Raw genomic sequence first — 18127 nt, 5'->3', positions numbered from 1 at the left:
ACTTATTTTTCTGCCAACTTGCCGCCCGCGACGTGAGCAAGCTTTTTCTCCTAGTTTCGCGAGGATCTCGTTAGGAAATTTCGAAAAAGTTTTCAGGATCTCACGGGATACTCGAACGCTTTAAATTTAAAGTATTTGGGAAGAAATTGTTTTCAGATGTTCGTCGTATCGTCGCATAATAAGTTTCATCTATCAGTTGTATCAAGATTTTCTATCAAAATTATAATGAAAACCATATGAAAACGATGGAATAACGTTTAATCGTCCACTGTACGTGTATTAAACACCATCGTCCTGTTCGTCGATTAAATACTATCATCCTGTTCGTGGATCGTCCCAAGTGTACTTGTGATGTGTACTTTGCATGGGCAAATAGTCGACATTACCGATAATAAATTTATTTTGACTCACACGTATAATGTCTTTCTTTTACAACGACGCATCTTCATACAAACATGAAACCTAATCTGTCGAACGTTGTGATCTTTATTTTGATAGAAGAAAATGGATCATACGTAATTCGATAAAATAATATAAAACGAAAAATGTTGTGCATTCGTTATTTCCTTATAAAACGAAAGAAACTTTTCGAACGAACCGGTTTCATTTGTATAAATGTCAATTAAAAATATTCTACGTGCTCCACTTTTCTCATCGAAATTGAAAATCGCAGTAACTTTTCTAAAGTAACGCGATAAGATGATAACTGATGTTGTTCGATGACACATAATGGCGTGTGGAGCGGAGTAAAAATATTAATGGCAAAAATGGACCGATGTCTCTGTTTCAGTGCCGAAGGTCGAGATCGTGGACGAGCACGGTGCCACGGCTGGTGACAAATTCTACAAAGCGGGCAGCACGATAGAATTGAAGTGTGTGGTCAGCAATATACCGCAGCCTACCGGATATGTTACGTGGCGGCACGGATCCCGCACGCTGAATTACGACACTACCCGTGGAGGAATCAGGTGAGCCTCGAACATACGATTTAATGGCACAGAAATTGATTTCACCGCGCGAGCGCCGGCTCTAGATATAATTTCGTTCGAAATTCCTGGATATTATCGGGCATCGGCATCGAAATTATCCTTGCGTTGTAATTTAGCTTCACCGGATTCATGAAAATCCGTAAGGTTAGATTTATGGTAGCTGAGAGTTTATTGGAACGACGATACGATTGAATTCTTTAATTCTGACCCGAGAGTGTGTGCTTTCTGTTTTAACGGGCAGCAAAGTGTGTTAAACGACAGAGAAAAATGTAGTAGTTACTTAAAAAAGTAAGGTGATGGAATTATAATAGCGTTATAGATGGAATCATTTAAGTAAGAGAAGGTTTCCTTTTTTCTTAATTTATTCGTGAATTAAGAAGGAAACACGGAGATTTACGAATTTTTATTCTATTTACGTATTTGCTGCCACGGTGGTTATTGGTGACCCATGTTGCGAAATTTTGTACAACGATTAAAATAGCATTGTTATTTATATCGCGACTCTCAATATGAAACATATAAAATTCGAATGGCAGTGAACGTATTAATTAAATGAAATTTCAAACAATGTATCGACGTTGCATTTGCCAAGCTTGATGAAATTATCTTCTGAAAACTTCGATGCACTTGTTATTGCGATTGTAATTTAAGTTGCACGAGACAAAAGCTCGCTTGCACGCTCCCTTAACAAACCTTAACAATCGCGTTCGCGATCTAACAACGTCGTCGGAAGTTTACGTCAGGAAATTCGCGTTTACAAAGATCAAAACGCCGTGAAAAGTGGCCCAATCTAGGGAGGAAACTTTATGCCGTTCCTATAATTCTGTAATGAACTAGGAACGTCGCTGCTCATTATTATTTAAGATGGGAAGGAATAATGCTCAACTACATAGAAGAAAATGTTTGCACAAGCAGCTCAACACTTCCCTCTGTTCTCCGTTCCATCCTTTATAAATTATTCTTCTCTAGATCAACAACGATCTAGATCAAAAATAAATATTGACGGTATTAAATATTAAAAACTTGCATCGTGTGCTTGCTATTCGTGGATAGTAAGCACTAGGAGCGTAAAATATTCTGTACGGAAAAAAGCGAAATACGCAATGGGAAAATAATTAATCCACCTCGTTCTTCGCGTTAAAGATCGCGTTAAAGAATAAAAACTGACAAATCGTTGAAAGGAATATATTATAATTTATAATACGTTAAAACAATATTGTAAAGCAGTTAAACGTTGGATAAAATTTCTCAGCTTGGATGCAAGAATACAGTGGCTGAGAAAAATATTCCAAGACCAACGTCTTGTAACTTTTGCATATATCTTCGGATCCGTTTCAAACGTTACCAGCACAATCGCGATATTCGTTACAGTGGTAGTGAAATTTCCAAATGTTCTGTATAATATATGCGTGAAAAGATCGTAGGAATGTTTGAATACTTTTGCGAGCCACTGTAAATCAAGTGGCAGCAGGATGATGTAGCGGAGTAAAAATTTCGGCTTTTAAAACGAACATCGATAGGTGAGAAAACCGAGTGCGTCATCGTTTTATCGCGACCGTGTCAAACTGTTTCCGTTGACACACGAAATTGACGAGAAGGAAGTCGCTTCTGTATGACAGTGAACGCATTAACGAGGGCACGCTTGCTCGAATCGATTTATCGACTTGATCCGGCGGAACTTGATCGAAAGGCGAGCAAGATCCGGTGGCTGGGGTGCGAGTTTCCGAACCATGGGCTATTTAAAATTCATGGATTCTGTCATATCTATAACCAATTAGGTCACACACGCCGTGGCAACCGGCGTTGGCAGTTCAGCGAACTTTAATGAAAGTCTTTCAAAATTCACCGAACGTTCCATTCTTTATCGGAGCAATTAGAATCCCCATGCAGCCTGCATAAACTATCGGCTGGCCGCTCAACGAAATTACTCGAGTGGCCGCAAACCATATCTGAATACGGTTCGTGCGGTCAGATGTTGCACCCTGACCTCCCTGCAGCTTTTAATTAAAAAGAAAGAGTCACCGTGGAAGAGGAATAAAAATGCGCTTATCTAACGTTGATTGGCCAAAGATGTCAAAATTTCTGAGAAAGACGTAGCTTAAAATAACTATGTATTTGCAATTTTTAATTTATGGAATTTCATTTTTTCCACGACACGGTAGCAAATTATCTTGTCATGCATCTTCTGTATAGTTTCGAAGAGGTCACGAGACGATGACCCAATGGATCCTTCTATTAGATTAGATGATAAATTCGTTCATTTGTCACGAGTAATATAAATTTCAAAGTATATTATAACAATTATTTGTAGAATATAAAAGTACGTGTATATTTGTATCTTTCGATAGAAGATACGTATTAATTTATGGAATTTCATTTTTTCCACGACACGGTAGCAAATTATCTTGTCATACATCTTCTGTATAGTTTCGAAGAGGTCACGAGACGATGACCTAATGGATCCTTCTATTAGATTAGATAATAAATTCGTTCATTTGTCACGAGTAATATAAATCTCAAAGTATATTATAACAATTATTTATAAAATATAAAAGTACGTGTATATTTGAATGTTTCGATAGAAGATACGTATTTATGGGGACGCAAGATAAATAAATAACTTTATTATTAGATCGAGTCTGAAAGTATTACACTTAACGAACTTAATAAATGGATCTGTTACACGACTTATATACAATACCCATCGCCGTATCAATAAAATAAATATTCTGCATAACATTAAACGCTCGATTGCATTTAGCCGCATATTAATCAGTTGTTCAAGCCGTTCCTAAATTTATTTCGATTCGATCTGTTAACTATCGTACATATATAAAAGAAAAATTATCATCATATACGAGATATAAAATGTTTATGCGAATATTCAGAAGGTCGTTACCAAAGGACCTTTTTTAATTTAATTTATACTGCCTTCGCGGAATTATTTGCACGTGGAAATGTCAGATTTTGTTTGATCTTCCTCTGTTCGCTAAACTCGATCGTGATTTATTAGCATTATTGTTATTATGAGATTCCTATCGGTACACCGGATAAACGTTTCGATAAATATGCTCGCTAATTTTACGCTCAATCGCGTTATTTAACCGGGATATTCTGTTAGCTTAGAATCGAATGAAAACCTGCGAAATTGTTGATCGATAAATAAAACGGCGAGTTCGATAAAAGATAAAATTTGCTATTAATGAAAATGCATGTTGTGAACTGTTCGACATTGTAAACGCGCGAATTTTCCACCAGTTTATACGTCGAATATTGTCCAAACAGCATTCGTTCATTAAAATCTATGCGTTTGTGTAATATCACGCTTAAATTTCATGCACGTATAAACATCGATAATTACGTATAATCAGGGTAAAGGTAATCTGCGATTCTAGTACTTTTGAAGGTATGTTTTGTAAGAAATATAAAATAAAAATTAGCAATTTTATGAAGTGAAGTTTCGCGATAATATAAGTATCTGTGATATGAAAAAGTAATTTGAAATTGAAAACATGAAGTTTATTGCTCTTGCGACGTAACTGATTACGATACTGTGCCATAAAATGGCGAACGTTTTAAAATGACATTATTCCTGATTTCGTGCCACTACGTTACACGCACACGATATCGAAACGTAGTTGTAAGTGTGAACAGTAAAATAACGTAATCTTGCAAAAGACTATAAATTCCGATTGTTGGCCATAAAGATTCAAAACGATTACGAAAATGGGACGTTAATACGTACTATTATGAGGGTCGTAGAATACTGAAACATAGTCGTAATCGCTGTTATATACATACATGTTGTAAAAAAGGGCGACCAACTATTTTCTTGGAAATTTGTTCGGAGCACAGATTTTTTCATAATCAATGTATTTTTACATTATGTGTTCTGTACAAATAATCTCGTAATGTATCATTGTACAATGATAAGGTTATCTTTTCTGAACAAATTTATCTACTATTTATTTATTTATTATCTTGTTTAGTAATTATAATCGAGAATCGTGTTCAGAATAACTCATTTGAGGTAAATATGAAAATAAATATATCGTAAATACGTTGTACGAATTTCTACGCTAAAACCATAAAATCGAAATGCCGATGTAGCTGACTGAGTGTCCCAACAACAGAAATCTATGATAAAATAAAATGAAAAGTTACCAAATCAACGCCTAAGTTAATCGATATCGTATTAACGTTGAATTGTCAACCAAATCATCGGACGCGAGGTATCAAAAAATTAATTGAGAAGAGAACGATCGAAAAACACCCAATAATAACTTCACCTCCAATTATGTTTAATCACATTCGCCAGTGCGAAATATGCATATTTTCTGCTTAATCGTCTGTGTTTTTTATTAAGCGCATTGTGATTTCCAAAATTTCTATTCGTTGGAAAACACTTTTCGTTGTGGATTCGGCTCCATAGAGACAGATAAATTCCATGTTTCATTTAATCATCGATGCAAACACCAACTTACTAACTATTTTGTTTGGTTGAACGTGCCGTACGACCATAACTCCATTTAACGTAGTCAGTGGAGGTGGTTCGGATCCAGATTTGCAATCTATTCGCCGACCTCTATTCGCTTTTAATCCGCCTATGATCAATGCCATGCGTATTCATTTCAAGCTTCATTAGGGGCGCACGACCTAATGGTGTGGCGTGGATTCTTCGATCTTTTAATTTCCTGAACGGCGCGCGATCCCTGTCGCTTGCAATTGGCAATAATCGCAAATAATACGAATCAAGAAAGACCAGAGTTTTCATTCTGTCCGTTTTCGATAATACCATCTTTTGTTCGTTCTTCTCTTTTTACGTTTTTAATGAACAGTTAAGCTCGTGGAAATGAAATATTATGGAAATAAATAATATTGCGCGAAGGAGTAAGATAACTGTGTGAAATATTAAAAGCAACGATTTTAAACCGTTTCTGAAATATCGCTACTCTTTGCTAGCTTTGAGCGTGGAATATGTATTTTAACTTTACTTTCATATCCCTGCGAAATTATCGTCTAACGAAACATAGAAATTCTTGCGTTTAATGTTATCCTAGGTTAAATTCGTATGGCTTCGAAGAATTGTGCTAAATTGTACCGTTTAATCTTCCAACGTGTTTTTACAGTGCAAATTTAAACGTTTAATTCAGATTGTCAAAAACGGAGCAACGAATTCACGACGAATTAGAATTTGTTATAAGAGAGGTGTAAACAGTCGATAAAGTTGACTCATTTTAACGAGCCAAACACGCAGGAAACACAGAACTTTTGCTTCGAGAAAGGAAACGTTATGAATGACGTTATGAATTTTACGTTCGCAACTAACTAATTAGAAATGTGTTCGCTACGTGTAAATAGAGATTGGAAAGCTGAACGATCTGCAAACTTTCTTTTCGGATATCATGTTTGAATATGGTCCGGTCAAAGGGCTGGGAAAGTGGATTTAGCCAAGCGACGAGGCTGTGGAAAAATTGTCCTAGCTAGAACATTTCTGTCACTCTGTATGGCATGAAAAAAGGACACCCAAGAAGGGCTGTTTTTCAACGTGAACTTGTGACTGGAGCAAAAATGATTTCACGGTATGAAACGCTCGTTTTTTCCCCTCTCCCACCAAGAATGTATACGTATTTCATCCATACCTTTGGAACATTATATCGCAATTAATTTGCAGGACAACAGTTTGCGTCAACGTGTTGCAAATTCTGTCTTGGCGATGAAAGAACGACCACTGAAAGAGAAAGAGGGAAGAAGGGAAAGCTGTTACCTCTTTCGATTTTTGAAAAAATCTATCGACAATTCTTAAGCTGATGAGACTTCAATCTCGTTTTGGTCTTCTTTTTTGGAAAACTCTCTTTTTGTGATTGTACATAGTACTGTAAAACTATGCTGTTTAAGATTCTAATAAAACAACGATTAGCTAGAAAATTATAATGAGGACGAAATTTAGTAACTTAAAGCTTATTTAGTAAATTTTATTACTCGAGAAAATGTATCAGAAATATATAGCAGCTTCAAGGTAAATTCTAACTACTCTATAACAACTAGTTACGAAGTTATGATTAAAACGAAATTTAATACATTAAATATTTAAAGCTTTCGTTGGAAGGCAACCAAAATTTCAGAATGAAAAAACTGACCTCGCTGATATTCTCCGCTTTCTCGTAGGTCCTTTGCATCGTGATTGACACTGGTTGGCCGTGTTATTCGCTTAATATGCCACCTGAGCCTGTGGCTCGGTGTAGCGAGTTGGGAGAACCTTTAAAGGCTTCCGAGAGAGTTGCAGCGTCTAGGTGCTTCGCATATCCCGAAGAAGCTCTGGACTTGTATAATTCTATACGGGGTCTCGGTCTCCTTGTCACAGCTTTCTGCTTGCTACGGGCAACACGAGAACTCTACCTCCTTAATATAACCCTAATTTACTCTGCTAGTCTTCCCTTAATTCACCATGCGGACGATTAGAAGATAAAGTTAGCCGTGTCTTAGCGGCCTGACGTCAATCGCGTCTTTAGTTTTCGAACTCGACGCTAATGAAAATTCGAATTAACGGAGGGATTCGAGGTTTAATTAAATCTTGATATTCAATGTACATTGTGATGTGCTAACGAAGGTTTTAACAGTCGTGCAGCTTTGTTTTCAACTGGTATTTATTGCAAGTATTACGATTAAATCGATATTATCGTAACGAATGTAATATTGTTTCTTTGTTTCTTTAAACACTCAGCGAATACTTATTCACGTCGATATGGTTGTAATTGAACTTTTATTGCGCTTAATATCGCTTGAATATCTCTCGGAATAATTCTGTTGATCGTAGTTCTAGAAATATTAGCGAATCGTTGTTATTCGAAATAGAGTTTTGGATTGAAAAATTCTATGCATCTGATATTGAGAATTCAGTGGAAAAATTGATTACTCTTTCCTCTTGAAATTTATTCTTTCAATGGAATTTTTGTTTCGTATCAAATAAAGTGCCGCATCTGCGGATAAAACACGGGAAATTCAATGAAAAATGTAAATCTTTGCAATATACTTGTAATTTCGCTGCCAATTAAATATTCTCCGAAATGGTTTCACAACGTTCATTTCTAACTTTGTTCCCCTCGATAGTTAATTGTATGTGTTAACAGTTCGTAGATAGAGTACAAGTATATTATTCAACCATCATTCAACGAGCAAACTCGATTCAACAGCTTTCGGTCGGGCTACGAGTTGTTAATAACAAAATTAACATGTAATTCCGGGTGAACATAATTCTAGTTGTCAAACAAATATTACGGGCTAGAGTTTTAGAAGCTTATTTCGGTAACGAAACTAGAAATGCTGATTGTTACTCCTAGCGGAAAAGCAGGTTTTAACGAACATTTGGCGGAAATTATGCGTGTGAAAGGCCACGGGCTATTTGATCGCTGAATTACAACGTATAAGCACGTCTGTGTACGTTTGAGCCATTAAATTTTCTATACTTAAATGCATAAACGTTCATTTGCTTGTTTATAGTTGAAGATTTATTTGAAATTAATCGCTATATTTGTATTAATATTTCCTATTGTCTATATATTAGATTTTTTATATTATATTCCACTATGAAAACTGCATCGATGTTCCACGATGAAACTGCATCGTGAAATGTAAATCAATTACTCACAATGGCATAATGGCACCAATGACGTACTTTCATAGTGACTTAGGTACGCACAGCAATAGCAATACAGCTCTAATAGAGTGTGACAAATCTAGCTTTGTTCGGTTGCTACAACAGAACCTCTTTACGTCTCACGTAACATATACGTTGTACATACCAAATATCTGCTTTGTGTTAAGAGATTTGTAATACTGATTGGTCGCTGACTATTGCGCTATACTGCTGGCACATCTACCTGTACATCGCATCAGAGCATTTACGCAAATGCCTGATACGTCGTATTATTAAGCGATCATAGAATTTTGTTTCTCTAATTAGACGATTTAAGAAATTAAATCGTTGAAAATGATTAATTTATCGTAGTGAAGATCGATTCGATGAAATTTCAATTATTGTTCATAATGTTCGTTTATTTAGCTATTTATCTATTCAATTAATTCAGCTCACAGTTAGCTTGCAGCGCTATAGCGCTATACTGCTGGCACATCTACCTGTACATCGCATCAGAGCATTTACGTAAATGCTCGATTCGACGTATTATTAAGCAATCATAGAATTTCGTTTCTCTAATTAGACGATTTAAAAAGTTAAATCGTTGAAAATGATTAATTTCAATCATTATTCATAATGTTCGTCTATTTAGCTATTTATCTGTTTAATTGATTTAGCTCATTAAAACGATCGTTTCCGAATGAAACATTTTTTTCAAATTTAATCTGAATCGTGCCACACTTTTCTATGTTAATTCTACTATAGTAACTGTACGTCTAATATAACATATTTTAAATATATACATATTGCATCAAAGAATAAAGGAAATAAGCGACTACTCGAGTATAGATTTTCCCAACTGTTATCCGTATCAATGAGGTTAAAACTGTTTCACGGGCAACCTATTCCGGCGAACAACGAGGGAAACCGATGGAAATCAGGTTTGACGCATCCCGCAGTGTCGTCAAACGCGAAATTCGGTTGGGACAGGGAAAAATCAGTGGTAACCGCGATAATGAATGCGACGCTTCTCTTTTCTCTGTATATTTTCCCTTCCCTCTTTGTCTCTCTTTCTCTCTCTCTCTCTCTCTCTCTCTCTCTCCTCTCGCAGCTTTTCTCTTGCGAGGAGGGGAATTCTGTCAAGCGAGCTGTTGAAAATTTAATCATCCCCGAAAGCGCGCGATGATTGTGCCGCGACACGTGACGCGCGCGAGCTTGTTCTGTATTCACGGTTGTCGAAAAAGGGAAAGAGAGGGAGAGAGAGAGAGAAACCGAGAGAAATGGGGGACGAAGAGGGAGAGAATTCGGTTAAAGGGAGAGAAGCAAGAGGTTTTGAATAAAACATACGGCGTTTCCAATAAATTCGTGGAAAAGAGACGCGATTAAACGCTAGATTTTGACTATCCGACACATATCGGCAGCTGTAGGTAGATGGTAATGCTTATGGCGATGAACAGATTCTATGGATCGGCAGCGACAGTTCGACATCTTGGATGTCGTTCGACAGAATGCTTTCGCCATGAGAACAATTTTTGGGACTCGCTGCCGACGATTTAGAGCCATTGCGATTCTCTCGTGATATATGACACGTGGATTTTGTTCTGCATTTCATTCGAAATACGAGGGAATTGTGTTGGAGGAAAAAGTAGAACGACGATAAATGAAAAAGGGCCGGCAGCCGTGTGTATCGCGACTATATAACGACGTACAAAGCGAGAAATTTGGTGTTACCGACGTTAATTAAATATTAAGCAGTGTATACGGTGTGATAATTTCTTGCTAACAAAATAGCCAGTATGTTATTTGAAGAATAAACATCTGACGATTACGATACTTAAAAATCACTGATCTTAGTTTTTAACATTCGAAAACAGATTATCACGAAAGTTAATTCCGTCGATTCAAAGTTTTAACGTTTTAAGTTAAAAATTAAAAAAGGTTTTGAATCCGTAAATGTGTGGTTTAAAAAGTCGTTGTCGAATCCAGAAACACTAATTTTTTCCATCAATCCTATAACGAATTGTAGGAAAACAAACTGTTTTAAGCGAGACAGCTATGAAAAAGGCAGGATAAACGAACAGGCCATCGTGCAGCCGCAAAGGGCTATAGTTTTTTCGCTAATCCGCGATGCTTTTCAAACGATGCGCTGTTATAGAGGTTCCATCGCAAGTACAATTTATTCAGAACATTCTATTACGCTTTGATTGGCTCCGAGAGCCATTTTACCGAGATCGTTTAACCGAGGGCGTCAAACACAGCGCTGTAAATAAACGACGTTCGATCGACCCACCCTGCGTCCCAATCGTTCGTTCACCGCTCTTATCAACGCGATTCTAGATGTCTCTCCATCACCTACCAGCACCCTTATTGATAGCAAGAAATTGTTGTAATTTTTTTCCGAATCGTCCGAAGATAGATGATCGGTTGATCAACGTTGATTTTCACATTTTATTATACGATATATGAAACTAAATGAGTCGATATTTATGTATAAGCGAGTCGATTACAACTGGTCGATGCAAGTAATGAATATAAATAAGATACGAAACTGTTGAACATTTTAATCCAGTTGCGAACATTAGAAACTTAATCGAATCGATTTCAGGTGTTTCCTTCGTTGGTTTCTATCATCATCCAAAACGTTACTCTCCGTTTAATTATTCAGATAGACTAAGCGCGACTTTAAACAAGATTGCCTCCGCGCTGTTGCTTCGCTTGATGCGTTCATCTCACCAAGTTACGGCTGACTTAATTAAAATCCTGTTGCATGATCAACGGCTCACAGTAAACGATTATACGAAACGAGGAATCTATTCGCGAAACGGAATTTTCCTATTTTACTTCCTTCGATTCTTTGTCGTCTATTTGCTGCAACTAGAGCGTAGTTCTTCTTCGCGTTGATCGCATAAAATAATAGATGATACTTGTAAATATACATGCTTTGGAATTTTATTTAAATTTTTGTTGTTTCTATAAAGAAAAAGCTATAAAACGTTTTAATAGGTTTACGAGTTGCTCGTCTCTAGTTCCGCGTATTAACCTTATTAATTTAATTCGAGGGAGAGTTAAAACAGCGAGGATTTGCATATTATTCCTGGATAAATAAAATGGTATTAAATTTTAAATGTTTCGTTGGAAGGTGAATTTTCGAAAAATTAAATTTCCCAATAAAAATTGTGTTCTATATACTGAAGCGTTGAATCCTGTGCTAAATAAGCCGTATTATTTTTATATCTATCTGTACGGATTTAAAGATGAGAATTTATTGTTTTACCAATAGGAACAAGTTTACGCAATGACAAAATTATTTTGGAAATGGAAATAATTCGCACGTTGCCGATTAAAAAGACGATAAACAGTGTTATTATCGTTGAAATTATTTATATCCATCGCGCAAATCTTTGCTTCGTGGTTGTCGTTTCCATTATTTCGTTATACTATTATTTTTCCGTGTTTTTTATATTTAATACTTTATTAGAGAATTTATTGAGAATCGATCGTTTCTCTTTTCAATAAGAGCTGCACGATGTAATAACATTTTCGATTCTGGTGCTTTCAACGCAGCGATCGAGAACTTCATTCATGCACAAAGAAACGTAGTAATCGGTGGAATTGAATTTTCGCTGTTCTATATAATTAATAACATTACACGGTTTCGTCGTTTCTTTATTGATAATATATTTTCAAATGAAATTTCATGGACATATGTTTCTTCGTGCTTTTACCTTCTTTGTGTTTGACGCGATTCCTCGTGAATAATTTCGTACGTATTCAAGCAAGTTCGATCGTTTATCCGATAAAAGCTAAAATTTATAATAATTCTTTCAACGCGCGTACCAATTTATACTTTTCATAACATCGTAGCATTTTTTTTTAATAACTCGGTAATTTATAAATTCTATCGTTTAATATCTCGTACATTCCATTAAAAATCTCGTCGAAATCAACGTTATTAAAAAGCTAAAACGTACGATGTGATGTGAATGAATCTTAAATGCGACATTTGAACTTTACCAGTTAAATTCAAACAGATGGTCGTCGAATATGCGACATAAATCAGCGGAAACCTTACGCTATAATATAACTTTGTTGAAACCAATAAACTGTGCATCGCCGTAAATGCACCTTTTCCAAGGAAACGCTTCCTGCGTTTTCGCTGCTTACAAACGGATTACTAAATTTGCGAAATTACCATTTCGCGTAGTATGTCCGATCCGGAGAAGCAACGTGAACCAATATCGATCTATATTTTTTTATATCTCTCGCAAAATCCGATCAAAATCCACGTCATCAAAAAGCAATAAAACTTTCATCGTGAAAAACGGTGCGCGCCGAAAGTTTCTCGAATTTCCATCGATGGAACGAAAGAGTTGAGAATGCATAGAGTTGAATTAATTATACAGTTAATAAAATGAACAAAGATTGGAGAGAGGAGTTGGCTGAAACTCCATCGATAAAGTTAGGATACAGCATAACGATATTACGTACTCGATCGTGCGCTGCATTAGTCCGGAGCATCTCCCAGCGTGCATGTAGTACACGGTTCGCCACCTTTCTGTCTATTACTCTTCACCTTGGGCCCTTAGCAAGTTGGTCAAGTCCGTGAGTGCACGCCCGCAGCGTGTGTCACCTTGCCGGAGTAACGTAATCAAGATCGCGTCGCTACCACAATATTAGTTCCGCGATATATTCGATTATTGCTAACGTGATTCCGACATTCGATCAAACATTCGGCACGAGGGTTATTTAGGTTAGAACTGTGCGGGAATAAAGCGCCGATGTCTCGACACCGACTCACCTTGTGTTTTTGTGACAGCGACCATAGCCAAATCCGCGTCATTCCACACTACCTGACAATGAACCTTTAGACTTTGACCTTACCTTTGCACATGGCCCAACACCAAATTTTCAACAGCAAATATGTCGAGTTGCAATTTCGACAATGCTTAATCTCGCAAGTTCATTGTCAGCCATATCTATTTCACGTCTTCGCGTTTATATGGAAATCTATGAACATTTGTAGCGTTTCTCACGGTTGCAAAATCGCCAACGTTTCGTCCCATGGAACTGTCACGTAAAATACAAAAAAGAAATCGAAGATGAAAATAAAAAAAGAGAGAATTTATTTGCTAACACCTTGATTACACTAATGACAGTTTATTTCCGAACTCCAGCCGTGATCTTCCAAGACTGAAGCTCTTACAACTCGATCGCATCCCTACACAAGTGGTTATCTTATGAAGTAGACAGGACCCCCGGGTGTAGGGTCCGGGCCCTGGACCTCCTGCTGCCGCGTGCACTCCCTTGCCGTGGTTATCGGTACGTTATCGGAAGCATTTCGCGATTATCCACTTGCCATGAACCTTCTCTATACCTGTTCATTTATTACCACGCACTTATTGTCCTAGACATCGTACTTTTAACAAGCGAAATCCACGGACGACCCGAACCATTCGATTGGTAAAACGATTATCGACGAAGCAAGGGATTTTTCTTGAAATCCTATGGCAACGTTTCATCCCTGCCGATCCTCTGTAACACGGAAAATCTGGTAAAACCGCAGCAACCACAGCGATATAGTTGGTTCAATTAAAAAATTACATCACTGAACAGAGAACGTGGCAACCGACATGTCGCTAATAACGCGGCTATTTTCACCACGATATTTTTCAAAGAACTACAAGCTCGGGGAAAAAATCACGCTCGATACCGGTTTAGTATAGAATTTTTGAAATACAGGCCCCATTCCACCCTACGTCGGCACCGATATATACGTGTCTCTGGTCCATATATATCGCACATTTATATACACAGGGTGTCCAACGATTAAACAGCCAAACTTTGTCGATATATCCTATGCTGCTGCTGTCTAAGTCTTTTGTTAATTTTCTAATTTTTCTATTGTCTTATTTGGTAATTAGGTGCAGATAATGGGAAAATGAAGACAACCTATTAGGTTCGAGACGTAAGCCTTTTGAAAGCAGTCGATAAGCTGAGGAAATTTTGTCAAATAAATTGCTCCTCAAGACGAGCAATATTTCAAATTTTTGCCGAAACAAAGCTTTGTTTTACTTGGATATTTAACTTGAATACTTGGACGAATATCTTCCATCGTCTTGTGGCGTCCATCGTCAGGTGATTGTGGCGTGTCAAAGAAATACTCGGCGGTGCTCACCGGTATATCTATTAACAATCCTCGCTTACGACTCTTTTCGTACAATTCTCTATTCCAACTGACGATTCTCACTTTTCGGTTTCGGCTCCACTGTTTTCTTGATCCAATTCGTTTATTTTTGTCGCCCCTCAATATCCTCATTAAGTTCGTTAGACGTCCACGTTGACGACCGTTGCCACGTACACCTCCTTCGAAATATTCTGCGGAAGGACCGTAGGGATATCGATGGCTCGTTAGGCGTGTCAGCTTTACGCTTCGGTGATATCCTTTGTACCGACGAAACTGTTAGAAAGTTTCGTTGTCGAGTGCCGCTACATAATCATAGAATTTGATGGTTAATCCCTGGAACACCCTGTATATCAGTACATACATATATACGTAGGTATAAAAAAAAGAGGTGGAGAGGACAGAGCAGGGTTTCCTGTTGTTTCCGTGAAATATTTGCCAGCGTGGTCTCGGTGTGTGCGGCCGATAAAACAAAATCCGATTAAACGCTTTGTTTTAGACACTTTTTTTTCACCACGTAGCTCACGCAGATCGTGCCTGCGCCCTAATTGATTTGCCGAGTAATGGATCAGAGCCAGTGGCCGCACTGTCACCAGGGCTCTGTTCTGGCGCTGTCCGGTCGAAAACTATCATCGACCAATAATACGACCGAGAGTTGCGTGTCGTCGTGATGCAATACGCGACCGATCGAACAATTTCACGTGTCGATAACCGAAGAAATGATTGGGCTTACTCGTCACGGTTGTTCGACTGTGCCGCGGATACGCTTGCGGAATACGGATATAAATTTCATAGTCGGAGGCCGCAATTGTTGAACGGTTTGCGGAACAAAACGCCGAGGTTGCTATAGGCCTGCCTAAATAACTCGATGGACGAAAGCTTGACAAACGTCAGCCCTGCACGCGGCGTCGCCCCAATTGTGGTCGCGCCGTTTGTCACGCAAAAATTCCTGCCATTTACGCGCAACCGAACCAAGTGGCAAATGCTGTACACCGACGCACGTACCACCCCACGAAATTTCGTTTGTCGCGGTCGCCCACCGACAGAGGTGTCTTTTAAGCCATATTCAACCATTGAAAGAGCTGCCAAGATTGAATTAATCGAGTAGCAAATTTTGGAATCAGAGAATCTATTGGTTTCGTCGTCGTTGCTGAATGAATTAACACGATTTGGGGACAATTGAAAGGTTTAATTCATCGAGGCACTTTAAAGTACCACTTTCATCCACACGTTCACTGCTACGGTAAACATTGGTAGCACACTAGATGGTTTTATTCAACTTTTTAGGACGATTAGATAAGCAGAGATAAGATCAATTTTATGATTAACAAATTTTTAAACGATTTAGACGACATTGTCAGGAAATTGCAAATATATAAGAAATACGCATAGATGTTATGGCGTAGATATATATCGCGATTTATTGCGACTTCCAGGGCAAATATGAAGTTTGCATGGCAGTCGATTCGATGTTAAACACGTTCGGAATTCTGCAATTAATCCAGAATGACGAACAGCGAAATTATTGCGAGGATCAGGTAAAAATCAGCGAAAACCCAGAAACTGGAAACTAATGTAATTAGGTTGTAACTAGAAATTGCATCGCTTGTATAACTATGAAGTGGTAATGTTACATACAATTTAGGTGGCCATAGCCTCTTCAGCAAATGGTAGAATTTAACGCGAAACCACAAATAGTTTGTCATCGATTTGTTCTAATTTGAATATCTTCGTGAAAACTAACGACAAACCAAGATCGATTAATTGATTTAATGGTCACACGGAGATGAAAATTTAACCACGGCGATGCAAACAATTCTGTATATTTCTCCTTGGCAAAATTTTTCTTCGCTCATTTAATTCGGCACGATGGTAATAAATAATTTTCAGCTGATATATATTTTGCTTAAATCGAAGCTGTTGTTTGATCAGTTAAAATATTCGTATAACGAAACTAAAAGGTTGTACGAGTTTGAAAACAGCCGATTGTATTATCAGCATTATAAAACGAAATTGCAAGGCTCGATGTATTTAATATTTAAATTTAACCATAAGTTATTTATCGTGTTTTTTCCATTCATTGGTTCCGGATGGTAAAATTTAATAAAAATTCCAAACATGGAAAGTTAATACGAGATATCCAATATCCTTCCTGTTATCCGTATCAAATCTACATAAAGAGCTACGAAATTTTCATTAAAACGTTGTTTTGTAACGAAATTTCGCTAATATGGAACCACGGGACGTGCATAATTTAAAAGTTTCAACCATTCGCGACATCTGCGCGTCTCCTCAACTTTAAACAAACATTTTATATCCTAATTTCAGCGGCGGCGCGATCATGCGAACTAATCACATTATTACAAGAAGAGGTGAACGATGCTGCCATGATTTTCCAACAGATTCCAACAATTTTATCCAACTAGAAGCACAGCTGGGGCTCTTTTTACACGGTACTTTTCATGTCCGATTCGTTTTTATGTGATTTTTTAAACACGTGTTAAAATAGCCTTAGATGTTATCTCTGATCTTGTAGAAATTAATTATAAACAGAAAAACTAATCGAAGGTATACAACTAGCTGATAAATTGAAACATCGTTTCATTCTAAATGATACGAATCTCGAACGTTCCACGCAATTTCAAAGAATGTGTGTGGCTTGTTATTAAAAATTATTAAAAAGAACCACAAAATATATATCATTAGAACTGATACAAAGCGAAGGATATTTCGAGCGACGAAAATAATTTTTTTTCTAGTAATAACAGCGACGAATAAAATGTCGATTTTTGAAAGCAATATTCTTCAATTTTCCTCGACAGACTATCTTTACTTTCGTGTGCTTATCGAATAAGATGTTGTTATCGAACACAGTTCTATTTGGTTGGCAACTAAGCGATTGCGGATTTTGTCAGTACCATCTAATGATAAAATCCGCAATAGCTTAGTTGCCGATTAAATATTATTTGCTATAGTTTAACGCAAGTTTAGTACCTTTTTACAAATCTATTGTTTCGCGATATTTTTTACACGGTATTTTTACGAATGCACCGTGTACAAAGAGTGCCAGGTGTACCGAGGAAACACAAAATATCTGGGTATTAAAATAAAATGAACTGGACGTGAATAAGTAGCCCGATTTGTGTATCGTCGGTTCTCGGTGAGACTTTAAAGATTCTTTTAAATGTTTGAAATTCCTGAGACCGCTGATTATCGTTCCAATCTGCAAAATGCTTGGAAATATCTAAAAGCTTCAGGATTTCTTTAACCTTCTGGGATAATTGGAATTCCTTGAAACTTCAAATTCCACCAAGTTTTTCG

The 18127-nt window shown here is 37.3% G+C and overlaps 1 protein-coding gene and 1 long non-coding RNA gene across 2 annotated transcripts in view; one reads left to right on the top strand and one right to left on the bottom strand.

Moving 5' to 3' along the window:
- The window catches only part of LOC126917752 (peroxidasin-like), a 330987-nt gene that overhangs the window by 211372 nt on the left and 101488 nt on the right, over positions 1–18127 (top strand). Inside the window, exon 7 of the mRNA XM_050725006.1 lies at positions 791–968. Within this exon, the coding sequence (XP_050580963.1) occupies positions 791–968 (178 nt within the window). The remainder of the gene's footprint in view (positions 1–790; positions 969–18127) is intronic.
- LOC126917773 (uncharacterized) overlaps positions 1–18127 on the bottom strand; it is a 285490-nt gene that overhangs the window by 181683 nt on the left and 85680 nt on the right. The gene's annotated exons all lie outside the window — the stretch shown is intronic.

This window comes from Bombus affinis, chromosome 6, assembly GCF_024516045.1.
Source record: "Bombus affinis isolate iyBomAffi1 chromosome 6, iyBomAffi1.2, whole genome shotgun sequence".
Classification (NCBI taxonomy): domain Eukaryota; kingdom Metazoa; phylum Arthropoda; class Insecta; order Hymenoptera; family Apidae; genus Bombus; species Bombus affinis.
Note: the sequence above shows the minus strand (reverse complement) of the source record. Positions and strands in the feature narration are given on the sequence as shown.